Here is a 22,374-nt window from a genome sequence, read left to right on the forward strand (position 1 = left end):
GGGAAAGCTATAGTCACAAATTTTAGACCTGGAACTCTTATTGGATATCCATTTCTCCATCTATAAAGTAGTTACACCAATGTCAACGTAGCAGAATTGTAGTTAAGATTTAATAAAACGATGGCTTGGAGAACAACCTTCCAAGGAGCAGAGGTGCTTTAGAAGTGTCCCTTCCTGAGCCAGGCATCAGTGGCTCACATCTGTAATCCTAAGTACTCAGGAGACTGAGATATGAGGATTAAAGTTCAAAGCCTGTCCAAGCAGACACATTGGAGAGACTCATCTCCAATTAACCAGTGAAAGGCAGAAGTGGAAGTGTGACTCAAGTGGTAGAACACCAGCCTTGAGCAAAAAAACTGGATATATGAGTAAGAGTCTTTGAGTTCAAGCCCCAGTACTGGAGATCATATTCACCCCCACCATGCATGCTTGCACATTCTCTCTCTCTCTCTCTCTCTCTCTCTCTCTGTCTCTCTCTCTCTCTCTCTCTGTCTCTCTCTCTCTGTTTCTCTCTCTCTCTCTCTCTCTCTCTCTCTCTCTCTCTCTCTCTCTGACCTTTCATCCCACCACATACTTTTTTCTCCTAGGAAGGGGTAGGGGAGTGCGAGCAGGAGCTTCTGCTCTTCTTACCTGGAGCCAAAGTTTGTCATGCTGAGACCACTTCCCGCCGGCGATGCACTGAAATGTGGCGTTCTGTCCCACATTCACCTCGACATTTTGGAGTCGCAGGAAATGAGGTGCTTTTCCTAAGACAGAAACCAAAGGGCACATGAGGCCAGGATTCCATAGCCTGCACTATTTTCCTATTGAGGATGGAAGTCGGGGTGGGCACTGGGTAGGGAAGACTGTACTTGGGAATCACCGGGGCTTAGGGATGAGGTCATGGATCATGGGCTTAGGGAAGAGGTGATGGATCAGGTATTGAATCAGGGCTGTTCTGTGAACTCACACATGTCATCTATCTTACTTCAGCCTCACAAAATCCAATCCCTAGGGCCCTGTTGAGAAGATAAAGGCTCTGAGGTGGCACAGTATGGCAGAGCCAGACACCCAGAGAGTGAAGGAGACAAGACAAGAATCCAGGTCTCTGAGACATTCAGGATCCCTGTTCCTAGCTAGTGTGCAGTGATGCCTATTACATTGTGTTCACCCTGACTGTTGAACCTGGGGCTGCTGCTGGAGGCCAGGTAAAACCATGGAACCCAACACTGGGCAGAAGGAAGAAAGGAGGGGAAGGGTTCCCCACTAGGCTTTCCTGAAGCCTTCCTAAGCAAACACAGAAAGCTGCAGTGAAGCACCTGGGCTCAACACCTTCCCTTGGCCTTGTTGCTGCTGCTGCTGACCAAAGAAGAGAATGCTAGAGTTGTCCTTCACTGAGTGCTTCTATGTGATGAGAGCTATGTGCAGTATCTTCCAGCAATAATCACTTTGCCAACACAGTGGTGGTGGCTCTATCTCCTGGGTTCAGAAAGGAATAGATATACAGAGAGTTCCAGAAACGTGCATATGTGCACAAAGGCCCAGACTTTACAGTCTTAGGTGTAAGCAATGGCACCTCCTGAGCATGAGTGGGAGTTGGAACACTGATTCTAGGAACAGAAGTGACAGGGAAAAGAGCTTTAAAATAAAAAAAAAACTAGCCGGGCGCTGGTGGCTCACGCCTGTAATCCTAGCTACTCAGGAGGCTGAGATCTGAGGATCATGGTTCATAGCCAGCCCGGGCAGGAGAGACCACGAGACTCCTATCTCCAATAAACCACCAGAAAACCGGAAGTGGCGCTGTAGCTCAAGTGGTAGAGCGCTCGCCTTGAGCTGAAGAGCTGAGGGACAGCGCCCAGGCCCAGAGTTCAAGCCCCACGACCAACAAAAAAAATAAAAAATAAAAAAATAAAAAAAAAAAAACTGGTGCCTTTGGGCAATAGGTCCCATGCTGATTATTTTCAGCAAATGTAGGGTCTGCGGTTTTGTTTTATTTTTGCTTTTTAAATTGTGCCATTACTGGGGCTTGAACTTAGGTCCCTGCACTCTTGCTCGGCTTTTTGCACTCAAAGTTGGTGTTCTACCAGTTGAGCCACTCTTCTACATCTGGCTTTTGGGTGGTTAATTGGAGAGATGGGTTTGTCTGATTTATCCACCTGAACTTTAAACCTCCATCCTGAAATCTCAGCTTTGTGAGTATCTAGGATTACAACAGGAATGAGCCACTGGAAGCTGGCTAGCATATGATTTTGGATGGAGAACTTGGGTTCATCTTCTTTCCTTTTTTTTTTCTGTCGGTTGTGGGGCTTGAACTCTGGGCCTGGGTGCTGTCCCTCAGCTCCTCAGCTCAAGGCAAGCTTGAACTACTACTGAGCTACAGCAACACTTCTGGTTTTCTGGTGGTTAATTGGAAATAAAAGTCTCATGGACCTTCATTGCCCAGTCTGGCTTTGAACTGCAATCCTCAGATCTCAGCCTCCTGAGTAACTAGGATTACAGGTATAAACTATGGGCACCCGGCTCACCTTCTTTCTTATTTGTGGAGACTGGTCTCCTCTCTCTCTCTCTCTCTCTATATATATATATCATATCAATGATGATATATATCAAATGATGATATGTATACATATACATATATATCATCAATATTAGAGTTCCATCCGTTGATAGCCAATGATTAGATGAACAAGTTTCTTCATAACACAATAGAGGATGCCTACCACCATCAACAAAACATTTAGGAAATGGGGACTGAAGCCCCTCCCCAGAATGAGACCAAACAAAAGAGTTCTAAGAAGATGAAAAGAACCCACAAGGACTTCTGGCCATCTTTCCAGAGAGAGACAAGTATTCAGAGAGATAAACAGGAACAATAATCATTGAAAAGTCCTCCAGTGTCAGATCTGATGATAAGTGCTTTGGGTGTTTTATCTAATTTAATTTTTCATGGCTTCCCTGTGAAGCAGATGCCAGTATCATTTCCTTACTAGAGAAGGAGAAACCAATGATCAACAAGCTCATTGTTCCCAAAGCTATAGAGCTTTAGCCAGACATGGGAAAAGAACTGATTCCAGTTCTATTTTAGCCCGAACTTTGGCTTTTACCTCGCTCATTCTCTTGCATCCTGGGCGTTGGGAATGAAGATGCTGTCATCAGATAAAAACCTTAGGGGCCTGAGAAAGGACTCTCAGGCAAGGCTGTGCTGTCTCTACAGGCTTCTCCACTTGCTCCCTAATATTTGAGAAGTGATCCCTTTCCTTGCTGTTTTTCTCCAGGGGCTTTATGCTTTGAACTCTCTTGTCTACCCAACTGTAAAGGACCTGCAGAAGCCAAGAACCTTGGCTTGATCAGGGACACTTGCTGTGAGAACATTTTCTCCTTCTGTTCAAGTTTTTTTAAATCATGACCATGGCTCAGAGACCCTACTTGCACGGCCTTAGGTGGGTTTCTCAGAGTTTAAGATCCCCCCACCTGCCTTTTAGCCAGCCTGACAAACATCATGCTGCTTTGATTGCTTGAAATTGTTTCCTTGTGGGCTCTCCTGTATAATTTGGTCAAGTTATTTTTGGAACTATCAGTTCGAGTCAATTCTTCAAGGGGGAATAGAATGAACCTTGTAAGTCTGTATATGCCATGGGTTTAAAGGACGAAGACAGCATCAGATCTGGATGGGAAGGGAGGGTGAAGCATTGACTCCAAGGCCAGAAGCTCAGTGTTGGGTTTTAAAAAGGGCTGCTCTTCCCTCCCTTTTGAGACTCTGGGTAAGCACTAAGCTCTGGGACATGAACAGTGAGAGATGGATCTTCTCTAAATCAGTGGTCCCTTGCTTGTTTCTGACTTCTTTCCTTATCTCCCTCCACAGCAACAGACCTTTTGGGTTTTTTTTTTTCTTGTCAGTTGTGGGGCTTGAACTCAGGGCCTGGGCCTTTTTGTTCAAGGATAGCACTCTACCACTTTGAGCCACAGTGCTACTTCCAGTTTTCTGGTGGTTCATTGGAGATAAGAGTCTCACAGACTTTCCTGCCAGGACTGGCTTTGAACTGCAATCCTCAGATCTCAGTTTCCTAAATAGCTAGGATTATAAGCAGGAGACACTGGCACCTGACTAGTAAAAGACCTTTTATCTTGATTCTCTAGTCTGCAAGCCTTCTCCTCTCTCCCATATAGATGCAAAATATAGATGTCTCACGGTCCCTGGTTAATATTCAGGCAAAATGCTGTGACTTACTGCAAAGATGTGGGACCCATAAGCCTACAGGGAGCTGCCAGTTACGTGAGTTAATGAAGTGGTTTAGACATAAATCAAAAGCAGCAAAAACACCACTTCCTTGCCCTGTCTTTTGATTTCCCCACTTCTGATAGTGACTTAGAAAAGAATGTGTGCTTGTGTGTTTTTTCTGTATAAGGAAAGACACAAGGAAACGAGCTTCAAGACTGGGAAGGCAACCGGAAGCAGTGATAACATGGGACATGGAGCTCCTCAGAAAGGGAGCGGCTGTCAAGCATGTCAGAAGGGTAATTAGTTGTTACTAAACTCCAGGTGTAGGTAAGAAGGTTTTGCTAAGGACTGTCAATCATCTGATTTGGCCAGGGAAGTAAGAAGTGCCGATATTATGTGAGCTCTCACATCTTAAAATCTTGGCTGGATTTATTAAAACACAGGTTTATCCAAACTCCAGAGGTAGGCAGTTTCTATCAAGCCTGTGGCCTCTGATACATATTCTTATGTAAGTTATCTGGGAAAATCCCCACGGTTTAGGCTTGCCCACATGGTCCTCCAGAAATACAGTAATACTTCTATATAATATGGCATGAGAATCAATGGAGAGCTGGCTCTGGACCATAGAACTCACACCACCACCCTCTTCTCACTCAGCATTCGGTCTGCAGGCCCTTACGATCTCATCTCAGCTCTACAAGGCCCTTGGATCACCCCTCCTATTAGCTTTCTCTCTGGGGGAATCCTCCTTATGAGAGGAACCTGGTTAGGCCTCTTGTCTGGGTTCCTAGCCTCCCTGACTTCCTTTGTCCATCGTCCTCTTCAGCCAAAGCAAGCTTTCCATGTTTACGGCCCCAGCCTCAACCTCTGAAGCTCTAGGAGAGAAATTATTCCACTAACTTTAATGTACCAATGTTTAGCCAAACAAGGCTGACCTTAGGACTTAGGCCTGACACCAGCTTATGACTTTAAAACGTCCCCTCAGCTCCTCCAAAATGGGATCCTGCTGAATGGGGTTAAGAACAAACTGGCTGTGCAGTTGGGGCAAAATGCCTCCATGTTGGTGACATTTAAGCTCCTGAAGATGTCAGCATAGCATCTAAAGACGTATTGTTGTGCCCTTTATCACGCTCTTTAAGCCTGACAATGCTCAGTAGGAGCCCGCACAATTGAAGAGAAATGCTCAGGACATACATTAGAAACACACTGCAGATGCTCTGTGGGCTCAGGGACATGGCCCCATAAGCTTGTGATGGGCTTTAAAAAAAAAAACAAAAAAACAGGTTTGAAAAATTCTAAAAGTCAACTTAGTAGTTAGAAACTTTGAAACCCAGTGGAAAATCACGCTGACATTTATCATACATCGTTATAACTGCAATGGCCCTGCTAATGACAAATACTGAGAAACAAGCAGTGTGTGGTAACCAGGGCCAAAATATCTTTGGAATCACACACACACACACACACACACACACACACACACACACACACACACACACACACACACACACACACAAAAGCTAAATGGGCTATAAAATATAGACAAGAAGTTTCAGACAATAAGAGAAAATAATTTCTTTTGTGTGTTACACTGTGTTGGATCACTGTTTTGGAACATCTCAAGACACGCATTTAATGGTACAACTTCAGTCATAGTGCGTGGAGGGCAGACACAGGCCCCGATTCTCTAGAAGTTTTGGGATAATTTATGGAATCAGTTATTACTAAACCCTGGTCATATGTTAACAGAAAACATTCTGAAGGACAGGAGTAGAGAATTAAAGTGCTTGAGGACATAAAGGAAATGCATATTTTTTAATATACTTAAATTTTTAACAATCTATGAGGAAAGTCATAAATATGTTAATTCTGAGGCTAGGAGGCCCGCAAAGTACTTTCTGCTTCGAAGACAGCTGCAGAAATGGTAGCAGGCTGTATGACATGAAATCTCTTAAGTAGCTCCCAGGCCCAGTGTGTATATGTATAGTGGGGATTGCAACACACATGCTCAGTTAGCTTCAGGACCATAGCGTGTGTAAAGGTTGGGGGGAAGAGTACCTTCATCATGCATGCTCAGTTATCTGCAGATTTTCACCACCTTGCTTAAGCCAGCCAATTGAGAGTGACATTTTGATCCCCCCCCCCACTTCTCTCAATCTGAACCATCAATAAGACCAACTGGCCTAGTGCTCTCATAAATCTCCACCCCAGCCACTACCTGCCATTTCCAGGTTCTGCTCTGTTCTCGCAGTGATGACTGTCCATTATGAACTGAATTGGGCCCATCGCCCTAAATTGAAGATCTATCCCCTAGCGCTTCCATGTTTAAGAAACAGGACTTTAACAAAAGCTATGTACATATGACCATATAAGATGATGTTAAGTGAAATGAACCCCAAGATAGGGACACAACTTGTTTTTTCTTTCTTGCTATTGTTTTTAATGTATCTAAAATGTACTATGTGATTTTTTTTTGTTTCTCTTGTATGTTCTTCTCCCAGGTATAACTCCTGTCCTGTCTTCACTGTATTTGATGTCGGTGACCTGCATCTTGTATATACATTTTTCTAATTTAGGGAAAGGAAATAACAAAATGCTGAAACAAGGATACAAGTTGACCCATTGTAACAATGAGATGTACAAGACACTATGTAGAAAACAAACTTTACAACTTGTGGTGGGGGGAGGGAGGAGTTGAGGATGTAGGGAGGGAAGGATGGTAGGGGAAAAACAAAGGAGGAGGTAAAAATGCTCAACAGGAAACTTACTCATTACCTTACTCATGTAACTGTAACCCCTCTGTACACTATTTTTACAATTAAAAAAAAACATTTTAAAAAAGAAACAGGACTTTAAAAAAGGCAACTACATTAAAGTGTAGTCCTCATCTAACCTGACTGATGTTCTTATAGGAAGAAGAAATGTGGAGTAGGAAAGAAAGGGGAAGGGAAGGAGCTGGGAAGGTGGCTCAGTGGTAGAGTGCTTGCCTTGCATGCATGAGGCCCTGGGTTCGATTCCTTAGCACCACATAAGCAGAAAAATCTGGAAGTGGTTCTATGGCTTGCATGGTAGAGCGCTAGCCTTGAGCTGAAGAGCTGAGGGACAGCACCCAGGGCCAGAGTTCAGGCCCACGACCCACAAAAAAAAAAAAAAAAGAAAGAAAGAAAGGGGAAGGGAAATGGCTGGCCATCCATTTGCTAGGATTTATGAAAACCCACATAATTAAGGCTTGTCAAGATACTATTAAAGATAAAGAAACTTGTAAATCTAGACAAACAACGTACATATGGCCAGTATGCCAGCCCTGGGGAGTGGTCTGTGAAAAACCAAGTTTGGCAACATTGTGACCTTGGACTTCGCCCTTGAAGAACTGTAAGAGGAGACATATTGGTTGCTTAAGCACTCAGTCTAATGTGCAAAGAAAGATGTCAGTCCTCGCACCACAATACATCCTCTGCTGCGCATCACAGAAACACCTGACTGCTTGTTTTCTTTTCCGTTTCTTTCATTTCAGTGGAAGTCTACAAGAACAGAGTCTGCCTTGCACACTCCATAAATAAACCCAGCACAGTACCTGGCACTAAGCATGTGCTCAGTAAACACTCTTTGGCTGATGAATGGATGACTCTCTACTGCCCTGGTCCAGGCCAGCACTATGTCTTCTATGATTCTAGAATGTTCTTGCTCTTGGGTCTCCTGAACTTCCTAGAGCCATTCAATTCATTTTCCAGAGTAGTGTGAAGTGATCCTCTCATGACTGAGGCCACACCAGTCCTGAGCATATACCCGCTCCAGAACTGCTTCCTGGCACCCAGTGAAGATCTAAACCGCAAACGCCAGACCCCAGCTCCATGAGGCCACCTTCTGTCATGTTCCATGTGTTCAGGAGCTCAGGCAGCATCCAGCTGCTCTCATTCCAAAGCCCCTGAACTTGCTACTTCCTCTGACTAGAATGTTCCCTCCCCCAAATCTTCACATAGTCAACTTCTTCCTGTGATTCAAGGATTCAAACCCCAAATCAGCATATCATCTTCAAACATACCCTCCCTTCCTACTACCTAAGAAGCCCTCACCCATGTTAATCATACCCACAGTACTTACTGCTAAATACATCTTAGCACTTACTGCTTATTACTGACTCCTCTCTGAAATCACTTATTACTTATTTCATATTAGTTACTTAAAAAAAAAACACCTTTCTTCCCTCTGGCCCTCCTGCCATGTAAACACCATGAAGACAAAGACTGAACGGTCCTTACTCAAGAATTCATGATGCCCAGGAAAGCTCTTAACACACAGCTCAATTTACTTGTTGAAAGAAGGAATGCGTAAAGTGCTGGGCTACCTGTGATTCAGTGCGGGAGCTGTGGAAATACCCCCAGATGACTGTGTCCACCGCCAGTGTTTACATATATTTAAATGCAGTTTTCCCCATTCCAGCCACTCGTGTGCTTTCTGGGAAGTTTATGTGGAAGCTGGCTAAGCACTGAAGTTGAGCTTGGCCACAGCAGACTACGCAGGAGAGTCTGGGCCATGTCCACCTGAGTGATGGCCCATTTGCTGGGTAACTGGCTCTCAGCAGTTCTATAACCACACCATCCATGCATCTCAGAGGGAGGAGGAAGAGGAAGCCCTCAGGGGAAGCAGCCCCCACGAAGGGAGAATTCTAAAAGAGCTGTGAGGCTTTGGTGGTAGAAAGCTATCCGAATGCCTTCCATGGAACTAAATTCTCTCCTGTGAGGCTAAATCAGAGAGAAGGGAGTTACTTGCTGTGAGGACAAACTATGGATCGTGTTTGGAGCTAAGACAGAACTACTAAGAGATGAGTGTCAGATTATGATGGTGGAGGTTGAACATTGCCACTAGAGTGCAGAGCTCTGGGACCCAGGGAGAGAACGCCATACCAGTTTCTGTGTCCATTGTTAGAAAGATCAAGTCTAAATATCAAACACTGGATGAGAATCAGAACTCGGGGGAGCATGCTTTATAGGACAGACAGGTGCCAGTGAAATTAAGAGGCCTGGTATAGTAGCACAAACTTGTAATCCCAAGTACTTGGGAGATGGAGGCTGTAGGAGGACCACAGTCTGAGGTCAATGCAAGGGGAAAAATATGAGCCATGAGTTGAAAAAGGAAAAAAAAAAACAATTAAATGGATGGAGGTGTGGCTCAGTGGTAGAGTGCTTTCTTAGCAAGTATGAGGTCTCTGAGTTGGAATCTATCTCAGCTCTTAAAAAAAATGAAAACTGTGCGGTGGAAACTTTCCTGACATCACTGACCATCTTTAGAACAAAAATCATTCTCTAATAAACAGGTGACACAGTTGACATCCAGGAGTCAAAGGTAGAGAATATTCAATCCAGTAAGAGGCCTCCATTTGCATGTCTGCCATATCAACCCTGCAGAGCTGGGAATCTCTGGACTCTTCTCAATAGAAGGTCTGGCTCAGCAGACATTGCCCAGGCATGACTGAATGGAATACACACGGCTCACTGAAGAATATCTAAGGCTTAAGACAGAAAGCAGAGAGCAGTGACTCAAGCCAGAGTAACAGAGTCCAGAGTATCTCTTCCTGAGACACTGATTCCCAGGACCAGGGTCTCTCTTGCATACACACCAAAGCCAGCATCCCCAAAATATTGTTTGGAAATTGTTCCCAATTCCTTCAACAAAAATAAATATGAGAAGGTAATGAGGCACAGCATAACACTGTAGTGGCAGGAAGAGGGGGAAAAAAAGTGATATCTGAAGGCCTGACTGTTTTTTGAAGTAAAAAGAATCATCTCAATTAAAGCAACATGATGGGACATCTAACTACCCCTTCCAAGTCCTGCCATCATCCTTGGGCATATCCTTTTAAATCCAGTCCTCCAGCTAACGGTCTCAAGATAGGATGCCATTATAGCTACCTGACCAGGATTTGGGCTGTTCTTTGATTTAGCAGGAGCTAGGTTTCTCTACTGAGCAAATCCATTCAAGTATCTTCAACAAAATGCTTCAAAGAGAGAGGGCAAATGGATGGGCACTAAGGAGCAGCATGCCTTGAAGGACTCTTGACACTGTGCCATAAGTGCGAACCACAAGGAGAAATCTCTCCCTATGCCTACGTGGAGCTGATGAGTGTATTTAGAATTAATTTTTAAAGAATTATTAACTTTGGGGTACTTTTTCCTGTGTGAAGAGTATGCTCATTTGCTCAGTGTTTTGGTGTTGCTCTTTTCTTTTTTAAGACAATTGTACAAGATTCTATCCAAGGCCCTCTAATTCTTCCACTTCAGCTGTCTGAATCCCACTAATAAACAATCAGGACTTTAGACTACTTTAATAATGGAGAGAGATTTCAAACGACGATGTTCATGCTCTCGCTCTCTCTGCAAATTCCTGGAGGTGAAGCCTGTTGAACAGGCCAGCAAAATTATGGATTTATTCAGGACTGATTGCATTGGGTATGTAAGCATTTTTGAAGGATAGAAAGAGAGAGAGAGAGAGGGAGGGAGGGAAGGAGGGGTCTGTGAGCTGAATGAATAGGGACATTGCAGCTGGGTTGGGAGAAGAAGACAGACTTACTGCATGGATGAGCAAGGACCCGGACCTCGTCTACTGCAATGTAGCCAGGATGACCCTTCAAAGAGACGGATTCAAATATCACCTGCAATACACAAGGCAGGAATCAGTGTCACAGAAGCAGTGGTAAGCATTCATTGTAGAAAGCTTCCCAGACCCTCCTTGGTTTCAGTTCTCATCAGAGCCAATCGAAGAGCCCTTGCATTGGGGCAGCATGCCACACTGGCAGTCAACTTGGATTTCCAAAGCGAGGCAAAAAGGCCACACTCTGGTGACTACCAAATGAAGTCAGCCACATAGAACATTTTTAATAGGTTTCAGAAATAATATTTGAATGTAAGAAAAACAACCGCCAACATAGCCTGGGCCTCGATCTGCACCTTTCTCTTTGGGACTCCAAATGAAGCCCAGTAAAGAACTACTTCCTAATACCCTGATTTTTGTATATGTGCGTATATGTGCTAGTACTGGGGCATGAACTCAGGACCCCAACTTCTGCATTCTACACATCCACCCATCCAATCCCAGCAGAGGTAAAATCTTTCCTCATCCACCCATCCAATTCCAGAAAAGGTCGTAACTTTCATCATCCACTCATCCAATCCCAACAGAGGTCACATCGTCAAGAAGGCAAAAAGACTTCTAAATTCTCACCTAGACCTAATTTTCATTCACACTAACTACAAATGCCAGTGACCTTGACCTTGACCTAACCCCTCCCCCACATACTGCATTTTATTATTCTTCTTGGTTGTCTTTCCTCACGTTAGTACTAGTGTTTGAACTCAGGGCCTTGTGTTTGTCAGTACTTGATCACTTGATTCACGTTCCTAGCCCTTTTTGCTTTATCTTATTTTTGAGATAGGTTCTCATGGTTTATCTAGGCCCGACTGAACTACACTCCTATGCATGCTTCCTTTGTGGCTGGGATGACAGGCATATAGCCCCATGCTCAGCCTCACTGGTTTAGCTCTTTTTGCCCAAAGTTAGCACTCTACTACTTGAGCTACAGTGGCAATTCCAGTTTTCTAGTGGGTATTAAGACATAAGAGTTTCATGGGTTTTCCTGTTTGGTCAGGCTTGAACTATGATCCTCAGATCTCAACCTCCTGAGTAACTAGGATTACAGGTATGAGCCACCAGCACCTGGCAATAATAGGCTTTTAAAGTGGACCACAACCAGTCAGTGCCACTGTCCTGGTTCAAACTGCCATCATTTCCCATCTCTACCTCCTTGTGAGCTCCAAAATGGACTCTTTGCCCTCCAGTCTTCTACTCCTCAGCTCATAAGATCAGTAATGAGACAACTAGAAAATCTTTATGTAGAAGGCTTTCCTTCTTTTTGTAGTTCATGTGATGCAGGTCAGTGAGTTGCAAGGTCAATATTAGTGAAGCCCAGAACTCCATCAACTGTGACAGTGAGCTAATTAAGCCCTGGTGGAGAAGGTGTCAATGGTGGTGAAGATCAACCTTCTTGGGTGGTAAGATCTATCGGTGAAGTGGTCTCATGGAGCTTAGGTGAAGTGATTGGAGATTACCATTTTACCAGACAGGACAGCTGCCCCAATGCAATGACCCTTCTAGAAGAGTGGTTTGTTAAGATAGCAAGTAGGTTCCGAGAGAATGAGCAAATCAATTGTGCAACAAATGGGGAAAGCTTGCAAAAAGAATGACTTTACAGGTCCTTTCTCCTGCAGAAAGGGAAACCAACAAAACAATGTTCTATAAAGAAACAAATCAAAGGAAACCAAAAACAATGTCCAAAGGGAAAAAAAATGAAAGAAAATAGAACATATAAAGTAAATACATTTTAAAAGAAATAGCATGAAAGCATTCACACTGTGTAATTAAAAGAAATGACAAAAGTAAGGAAAAAATATTTGTTTTGACAATAAATATAAATGGGTTAAAACAGGGAAAAGCTCCCAGACTGTCTAAATAATCAAAGTCTAATTGTATGCTGTAAGATAAATACCTAGAACAGAATGACTCAGTAACCTTAAAAATAACAAGTTGAACAAAGACATAATAAAGAAAGGGAAATAATCACAAAGCAGTTGTTGTAAAAAAATAATAATAATGTGAATGCCTCCAAGTAGAATCTTAACCAAAAAAAACTCAGAACCACTAAGTGGACTGAAATAGTCAGTTACTGAATCTACTAATCAAGAGACATAAAAGGAAAAAAGATGAAAAAAACCCACAGTAGTTGAAAGCTTTAACCTATATTTTAGATCTAATCAAATAAAAAAACAGCCAAGATGTCAAGCATATCTGTGTACACACACACACACACACACACACACACACACACACACACACACATATCTATATACAAACACATCAATACATTTACAAAGCTTATGCTAATGTAAAGAGAGTGAAATTTCTGCTCAGATGTTCATAGGTTTATAAAATGATCATAAACTAGACCACAAGTATAATGTTAATAAATCCTTCAAAGAAGAGAATTGTATAGAGTTGAGTTTCAACATTTCTTAAGCAATTCACTGAAACCAGGAAATAATGACAGTCTTAAAAAATCAAGTTCTTAAAAGTTATGCTATTGTATAACTTCCTAATGACTATGATGTCAGAGTGCGTTTTGTACGTTCACAAAAGTCTGCAGCAAAATGGAAAGCGGAGTGACAAGCAGAGAACAATACATGTAATCTATATGCCAGCTAAAAGGAGTATATTCGGTCCCAGTATTGTCAATCAGCAAAAGGAATGAATAAGCCCTCCACGAGGAAAACTGGCAAATGATTTTGGCAGGAAATTCATAAAAGACGAAAGCAGGAATGGTACTAAATCTGTGAATGCAGATTGTCTTAAGTATTACAGGAGACAGGGAGAAATTATCTTAGAATACTCTTGCAGCCTTGGGTAGAGATGACCATCACCCTATCATTGTGTTTTTGTATTGGGGGAGGTCTCACCCAGGATCTAACTAGCCCTAGTTCCTAGAGACATCATCACAAAGAAATAGGAAGGAAGATCACCCCGAGAGTTCTGAAGAAAGAGAGAAGAGTCATCTTTTGACCAACAACATTCATCAAAATACCTGCTGGGTGTCAGTGGCTCATACCTGTAATCCTAGGTACTCAGGAGGCTGAGATCTGAGTCATGGTCCAAAACCAGCCTGGGCAGTAAAGTCCATGAGACTCATCTCCAATTAACCACTAGAAAACCGGAAGTGGAGCTGTGGCTCAAGTGGTAGAGCACTTGCCTTGAGCTGAAGAGCCCAGTGACAGTGCCCAGATCTAGAGTAAAAGCCCAGGACTGGAAAAAAAATACCCAAGCCAAGGAATAAAAAGAAAGAATTTCTAGAAGAACTGGAGTACTGAGCAGAGGGGCTTGGGGACTATGTTCCTATCTCCAGGGTTCATGTATGGCAGGTAAGTGGAGATGGGTAGTGGTGTTCCTGACAGTTTCTGAAACAGACACTGAATTCAGGAGCAGAAAGCCTAGGCTGGGAATCCCAGTGTCTCTGAGGAACATTGTTTAAGTACAAGACTGCTATATGGACCTACCATCAACTATGCATGGCCCACCCCTGAAATCCCACTCAAAACTTCCTGATGCAGAGTTTGGGGAGATCAGCTTTAAGTCCTGTGTATCAGAGTATGCCAGGAATTATTCCTAAGAGAGGCTAGACATGTTCATACTCAATCCCTCAAAAGATCGAGTTGTTTCCTAACAAATGGGGCAATGTCATTCTTTCTGATGTAGGCATAGAATTCCATTGTTTATATATACCACATTTTCTTGATCCACACTCTACTGAGGGGCAAAATTGTATTAAGTGAAGTAAGCCAGCCCAAAGAAACATAGGTCCCTTGGTTTCCCTTATTTGCAATAACTAGTATATGTCTGAGCCAAGCAGAAAAGGTCAGATAAGTTGATGTTAGGGGAATGAACCCCAAGATAAGTATTCAAATGGTTTTTTTTGTTTTTTTTTTCCTTTCATGCAATTGTTTCTAACATATTTATAAGATGATTTCTATGTTGTTGTATGTCCCTCCCCCACGGTATAACCCATGCTTTCACTGTATTTGATGTTGGTATAATTTGTGGAGGGGAAGGGAAAAAACAAATCGTTTAACTAGGGATACAGGTGGACCCACTCCAACAATGAGATGTACAAGTTGTTATGTCGAAAAACGAACTTTACAACTTTGGTGGGGGTGGGGGAAGGATCAGGTTGGGGGGGAAGGGATGGGAAGGGGAAACAAAGAGGAGGCAACAATGCTTGATACGAAATGTACTCGTTATCTTGCCCATGTAATTGTAACTCCTCTGTATGGTAGTCTCACAATAATAAATAAATAAATACACAAATAAATAAGACAAAAAAGATTGAGTTGTTTGTATGTTTGGAGGAGAGGGTTTTAGAGACTGCTTTATTGCTTTCATCATTTTTTGGGGGGGAGGGAGGAGTATGTGTGCACGCATGTTACCAATACTGAGGCTTGAATTCAAAGCCTCATAATTCTTGCTTGTCTATTTCACTCTAAGGCTAGAGCTCTAAACACTTGAGCCACAGTTATACTTCCAGCTTTTTTTGATGGTTCATTGGAGATAAGAGTCTCAGATTTTTCTCCCTAGGCCAGAGTCTAACCTAACTCCTCAGATCTCAGCCTCCTGAACAGCTAGGATATACAGGCCTGAGACACCAGTACCCAGCTCTTGCCTTATCTTTTATAATCCTTGGGCAGAGAACACATATTGAAACAAAACTAGAATGGCCACAAACATTTCCTTAAAACATAAGAGAAAAATGAAGGCTTATCAGAACTCCTCTCAGGAAAAAAGATCTCATACATTTTCATGGGGAAGGATGTCTTAGAGTAAAATTAAGACAATCACACACCAGTTCACAGAGGCTTGCACCAGAGGGAGATGAGCTGTGTAGTACAAAAGAATGGGCAGGTGAGGATGGGATTTAGGGGAGTTACAAGGTGAGAGTGAGCCCCTCCCTGTGATCATTACTGCTCATGCGTGAATATAATTAAGAAGCTGGAGAATGCTGGATACCAAGAGAATGCCCAAGACAATGACATGGTGTCAAGTCCAGTTGTGTCCATAGCAAATGACTCTTTCATTGCAGGGGTCCATGTAGCAAATCTAAGTACTGAATCAAAGGTCACTCAACCTACACAGGGGACAAGAGATAGGGTAAAAGAGCAAAAAAGCCCCGTGCCAGTGGCTCACGCCTGTAATCCTAGCTACTCAGGAGGCTGAGATCTGAGGATCACGGCTCAAAGCCAGCCCAGGCAGGAAAGTCTGTGAGACTCTTATCTCCAATAAAAACCACTAGAAAACCAGACGCTGTGGCTCATGTGGTTGAGTGCTCACCTTGAGCTGAAGAGCGCAGGGACAGCGTCCAGGCCCAGAGTTCAAGCCCCATGACCAACCCAAAAAAAAAAAAAAAAAAAAGAGTAAAAGAGCAAAGAGGTGTCTATGAAGTTCCTAAAAAGTTATCTTTTGTAACTTATTTTTATGTATATTTTTAAAAATTATCTTCAAGTAGTTTTACCACAGGCCGATTTATGAATACAATGCGTCTTGATCAATGTCACCTCTTCGATCATTCTCCCGTTTTCTCCAAAAAAAAAGTTATGTTGTTTTAAAATCTTGGGGACAGCAAAATTCAGAACCATTAAGAATCTGAAATAGAACTAGTATCATTCAGAAAGAGACAGTGATCAGAAGCACATGGCTTTTCCCAGGCATTTAATCAACCCTGCTTTGCTGAAAAAAGGCGGACGTCGGGGGATGGGAGGCAGAGAAACTTTCTCATCTGGGGCCTTGCTGAAGGCTTGGTGCCAGCAAACCCACTAATAAGAAAGATGAAATGTGTGTTTATTACAAGCTAAAGTCAATTTTAAGACTGTGAAATATGACTTCAGAAAATGAATACATAAACCATCAGGACTGAAGCACAGAAATGCTGAAAACAAAATTGTATTTAGTCTACAGAAAGTAAATGTAGGACCAGAAAATGAGATTTGGGGATATCTTTTGCTTATATTGTTTATTTGGCTGGGTTTTTTTTTTTTTTTTCTGCTGTAGTTGTTTTAATGTATGAGCCGGTACCAGGGCTTGAACTCAGGGCCTTGCTCTGTTCCTTGTTTTTTGTTTTGTTTTGTTTTCTTGGCTGACATTCTACCACTTGAGCCATCCTTCTGGATTTTTACAGATTAATTTGAGGTAAGAATCTCACAAATTTGCCTACGTAGGCTGGCTTCAACCCAAGATCCTCTGATCTCAGCCTCTTGAGTAGCTTGGATTATAGGCATGAGCCACCAGTACCCGGCTAAAGGTTGGTGGGCTTTTAATACACATTTTGCTCCTATCTTTGATTCTCCTGAGATGTTCCTTTTCCTCACCCCCATACCTGTATGTGCACATGTGAGTATATTTGAGCCTGGGAAAATGCAGGATCTTGACACAAAGGTATATGCCCTCCCATACCTACACCAGTGACTGTATGCTAGATTACAATACACATCCTTTTCAAACTGCTGTTCCCAATCTAGGAGAACCTGGTCACCACAGAGCTCAGAGAAGATGGAATAAAATGATGCTATGGTGATCAACATGCTAGATATCGGGGAAAGTTTCCCAGAGGAGGTACTCATAGATGGCCACCAGAGGCACCAGGACAGGCCAAGCAACAGTGCATACTGGTTTAAAAAATACTTCTTCCCCCTTTCTACTCTTTCTCCTTCTGTCCTTCCTTCTTTCCCTCCCTCCCCTCTCCTTCCTTCCTCCCTCCTTTCCTCCCTTCTTTTCCTTCCTTCCTTCCCTTCGTTCCTCCCTCCCTCCCACCCTCTCTCTCCCTTCTTCCTTCCTTCCAGCAATTGCTGAGGCCCACTGCATGCCCGAAATGATGCTATGCATGTTGTCTATTTTAATCCACAGGACCCTTCATTGTGCCTTTCCTCCTTCCATTTTACAAATGAGTGAGCCGTGATTCTGGCTGATGGCAGGAAACAGCCCACATTACCCAGCTAGAGACCAGAGGATTCTCAGAACAGACAAGCTAGTTTTCCTAAACACAGGGCATAGAGCTTGGAGCCAGAGGGCCCAGGCAGCAATGTGCGATCACATTTCAATTTACCAGTAATGTTCCTCCTCCTGAAGACAGGACATGTGGCTGCCTAGGCAGGGGGTTGCTGTGCAGACAAATGAGAGGCGATAGGCCTGCCACAGGGTTGGGACTAAGGGAGCTCAATATCCTTTATTTCCTGAAACCCTGTCACAGAGCATGGTGAATTGTGGGACGGGTCTTTCTGTGGGTCAGGATTCCTGTTCATTGTACTTTACCCTCTCACTTCATCCTGGAACCACGTGTGTACACCCTGTTGTTGTTGTTTTAAATTGAAACCCTAAGGCCTTAGCAGGAGTATCCATGAGCTTATAGCATTATGCTCAGTGATACAGTGGAGACAGTGAAATGACCAGAGCACAGAGGTTCTGGCCCCAGCTTTGCCAGTGATTTGCTGTATCTTTTCAACTTCATTATCCAACTTTTGGCCTCAGCTTTATCACCCACATCAGGGTTTAGCCAACTAGAACCTGAAAGCCAAATCTGATTCACCACCCATTGTTATACATAAGGTTTTATTGGAACACAGCTCTTTCTATCCATTTGCGTAAGGTTCTATGGTTGCCCAAAGGCAGAGTTGAGTACTGAGAGTTGAGACTACAAAGGCCAAAGAAACTAAAAATACAGTCTGTGTGATCTTCTACAGAAAATGTTTACCTGATCTACAAGATGAAGACAAGCTCAGACCACCTAAGCTGGCACATGTTCTAGAAATCTCTATGGATAGGGAGACTAGGTAATTTATCATGCAAACTGGAACACATGATGAAATGGATATTCCCAACAAATTTACCAAGATGGAACCCATCAGCCAAAGGCTGGCTCAGGCAAACCAAGATTAGGTCCACCTAACTAGAATACTACCTTTGCACCAGGGTGTCATGATGAAGTGAGGTCACCATCAAAACCCAACAGGACACCTTAATTAAATATCAAAACAAGGGATTCTTTCTGACTCCTTGAAAACCTTGCTTGGATAACTATGTCTCCTCTAAGTGGAAACACTCTACAGCTTTTCTCAAATGCCACGATCATGATCACATCAGCCTTCACTATGGAGGGTCTTAGGCAAGAAGTAGTGTGGGGGAATTCTTCTTAGAATGTACAGGCAAGAGCTTCTCTACCTCTGTGCACTCATGCAAGTAGAAAATACGGCCTAACACTAGGCAAGGGTGCCTCACACTTATAATCCTAGCTACCCAGAAGGCTGAGATCTGAGGATCAAGGTTCAAAGCCAGCCTGGGCAAGAAAGTCTGTGAGATTCTTCTTTCCAATTAATGACTGAAAAACTGGAAGTAGAGTTGTGGCTCAAGTGGTAGAGTGCCAGCCTTGGGCAAGAAAAGCCAAGTAATAGCACCTAGACTCTAGGTTCAAGAAAGGTCCATTGTTGGTACAAGCACACACACTCTCTATCTCTCAGTACACACACACACACACACACACACACACACACACACACAAACATCCCTTCATGCAATTCAGAAATCCAAAACATTCTAAGACAGATTATTGCACATAGATCTTATATAAAGGATTTGCTTTAAAAAAACACACACACACCAGAAAAAAAAACTGAGCTGGGCTGGTTTGACACTATTTACAGTCTTCATTTATCCATTTCTTGTTAATTTGCGTAAGTTTTGCCTTGGGGAATTAGCACACTTGACTGTGGAGTGCTGCAGCAGCAGCAGAGCATGCTAGAGGTGTTAGAAAGCACACCAGGAAGCACATGTTCTCAATTCTGGCATGTCTGATAGGATGAGTGTCAGATTAAGATTTGTGGTGCTTTGTACAGTTAAAACCTGCTGCGTCAAAGGAAAAGACACAGGAATCAGGAGGACAAAGGTATTTCTCTCCAAAGAGCTAGGATAAGACATCTCCCAGTGTAAGTGACACACTTAAAAATCAATGGAGTCAGTTTGTTGATAATACATTGTTCCTCTAAAGGAGGAATTGGACGCGTCACTTGGTACAAAGCGAGCACAGGGCACCCTGACTGCCCGAGGCCAGGCTGAGCCCGACCCCATGGCTGCATTCCTGATAGAACAGTTTGTACTATGCCCGGAACATGATAAACTCTGGACAAATAGCACCATCCCCTCCTCATCACCACCATTATCACCATCCTCCTCCTCCTCCTCCTGCATTTCAGGAAATGGACAGGTAAGGGCAGTTCAATTATTCTAAAAATATATCACAAGCCATTGGGAATAAAATGGGAGAAAATATGACAAAAGTGTAGGCTACATATTGGAGATGGTTAAGGATGCAATTCTAGTTACTAAGGCAAAGGGGAAAGAAGGAAAGCTAGTATGATCTGTTTCACGTAAAATCAGCAAGGCCCCTAACACTGACATCTGGTGGACTGTACCAGGCAGGTGGAACTGGAGGGTATCGTCAAAGAAGCTCACCAACCTTAGTCCATGTCCGCTCCAGACCCGAGAAAATTCTCCAAGATATAATTTTATGTCACCCTCTCCTTTAAAACCTTTCAACAGTAGGAATGGGGATTAATTGCAAGTGGGTATAAAGAACCTTAATACGGTGATTAAAAACTGTTCTAAAAGTTGTCAGTACCTTTACTAAAGCACTGCACCTTTATTAAAATCACTGGACTTCACACATAAAATAGGTGGCTTCTCTGATACTAAAGTATTTTTACCTAAATATTGTTTAAGAAAAATCTCTCAGCCTGGCATCAGTAGCTCAGGCCTTTGTCCTAGCTAGAAAAGTTGAGATCTGAGGATCTGAGCTGTGACTCAAGTGGTAGAGCATTAGCGGTGAGCAGAAAACTACAAAGAGAACACATAGGTTCTGAGTTCAAGCCCTAAGACTGGCAGAGAGGAGAGGAGGGGAAGGGAGGGGAGGGGACAGGAGGAGAAAAAGAGAAGGAAGGAAGGAGGAAGGGAGGGAGGGAGAAAGGGAGAGAGACAAGCAGACAGGCAGGCAGGCAAGAAGGAAGGAAGGAAGGAAGGAAGGAAGGAAGGAAGGAAGGAAGGAAGGAAGGAAGGAAGGAAGGAAGGAAGGAAGGAAGGGAGGAAGGAAGGAATCTCATTCTCTGCAGCCTGTTCACTCCACTGCATGCTTCGAGGTATCCTATCAGTCCATAATGTGATAACTAAGAAAGTAAAATTGATGCCTTAAAATGGACCCAGACATGTGGCACTACATTGACATACTTTTTATTGTAGTTTGTACATGTATTGGTATGGAATGAGTTGGAGAGTTGAGAAGAAGGGCCCTTTGCCACTGGTGGTTCGCATTTCACTGTTCTAGACGATGAGTTCTGTCTTGTTAGCCTGACACTCAGACCACTCATGATCCACTCTCTACCCTGAGACTCATCTCTCTGCACATCACCTTCTCCACTCCAATTTGGCTATACTCCCTCACTTGCCTCTCTCCCTGTGGTATACACTGTGTGTCCCTTGCAGCTCCAATGCCTTCCTCCAATGCCGTTTTCCTATTCATTTTATTCTCCAGTCAACACTCAGCCTAGCTGTCTTCTCCTCTTAGAAGCCATTCTCATTGCGTTCCCCACCAAACAGCAAATTCCTGGCTAGTATTGGCTCATCTCACAGAGCCTTGGTCTCTTAATCTGTGAAAATAGGAATGGTTCTCATGGCTCCCTCATTAGTGGCATAAGCATTTAGGTTATAGAATGCTTCTGTGTCCATCTTCCTTCAGCATCCTCCCAACCCCAGGGAACCACAACTACCCTGGAGACCCACATGCCTCCTGCTATGCTGTAACTGCTTATTCACACAGCCTTCTCCTCTAGACCCTCATCACCAGACAGTGCTCTGTTAAACCACCTCTGCTTCCACGGAAAAGTCTAGCAAATAGGAGTTGAATGATTGAGGCATAAGTGTAGTTCTCTTTACATCTATTCACTGAGAGCCACCTAGGATATGGTTACTTATTTTTTAAAAAAAATCAAGCCATGGTAAAATGCTATACCTGATAGAAATGTGGCCAGAAGGTGCTGATGGCCAGTTCCGCCTTCACCCAGCCCTCAGTGACGACCCCGGATACGTTCCACACTGGGTTTCCCTGGGGCCCACCGTTCACTTTCACGTAGACATTCAAGGCCCCAGGGCTGGAGCGGTCACGGCTGGAGAAATAGTAATGGAAATCGATGCAGTGGGTGTCGTTTTCTTTCAGGGTGGGCAGGAGAAGGTGGGCTTTCTGGCCAGAGGCCCTTCCAGAGCTGTTCACCATCATGAAGGACCCTGAAGACCCAAGGAGGTGGGAAGTGGAGATAGAGAGAAAAAAAATGAAAATCAATCACAACATGAACTCAATGGTCAGCGAGGTAGCTAGAGGCCTAGAAACCCTAGGAGAAAGGAGTTGGGGGATCTGTGTCACCTCTCTGTGCCTTGGGGACCAGAGTTCTGGCAATTAAGAGCTACAGGTCTCTGCTTACCATAAAATTTTAATAGTTAAGTGAGGGTAATGTGCAGGAACTATTTTATCAGGTAGACAGTCTGTGCATATA

General features: G+C 43.4%; 1 protein-coding gene across 1 annotated transcript in view; it reads right to left on the minus strand.

The window, feature by feature from the left end:
• Ptprt (protein tyrosine phosphatase receptor type T) overlaps positions 1–22,374 on the minus strand; it is a 702,580-nt gene that overhangs the window by 616,631 nt on the left and 63,575 nt on the right. Inside the window, exons 2-4 of the mRNA XM_042694435.1 lie at positions 21,837–22,108; positions 10,766–10,847; positions 631–746 (exon numbers count right to left, since the gene is read on the minus strand). Of these exons, the coding sequence (XP_042550369.1) occupies positions 631–746; positions 10,766–10,847; positions 21,837–22,108 (470 nt within the window). The remainder of the gene's footprint in view (positions 1–630; positions 747–10,765; positions 10,848–21,836; positions 22,109–22,374) is intronic.

Source organism: Dipodomys spectabilis, unplaced genomic scaffold, assembly GCF_019054845.1.
Source record: "Dipodomys spectabilis isolate Male_0828 unplaced genomic scaffold, ASM1905484v1 ptg000175l, whole genome shotgun sequence".
Taxonomy (NCBI): domain Eukaryota; kingdom Metazoa; phylum Chordata; class Mammalia; order Rodentia; family Heteromyidae; genus Dipodomys; species Dipodomys spectabilis.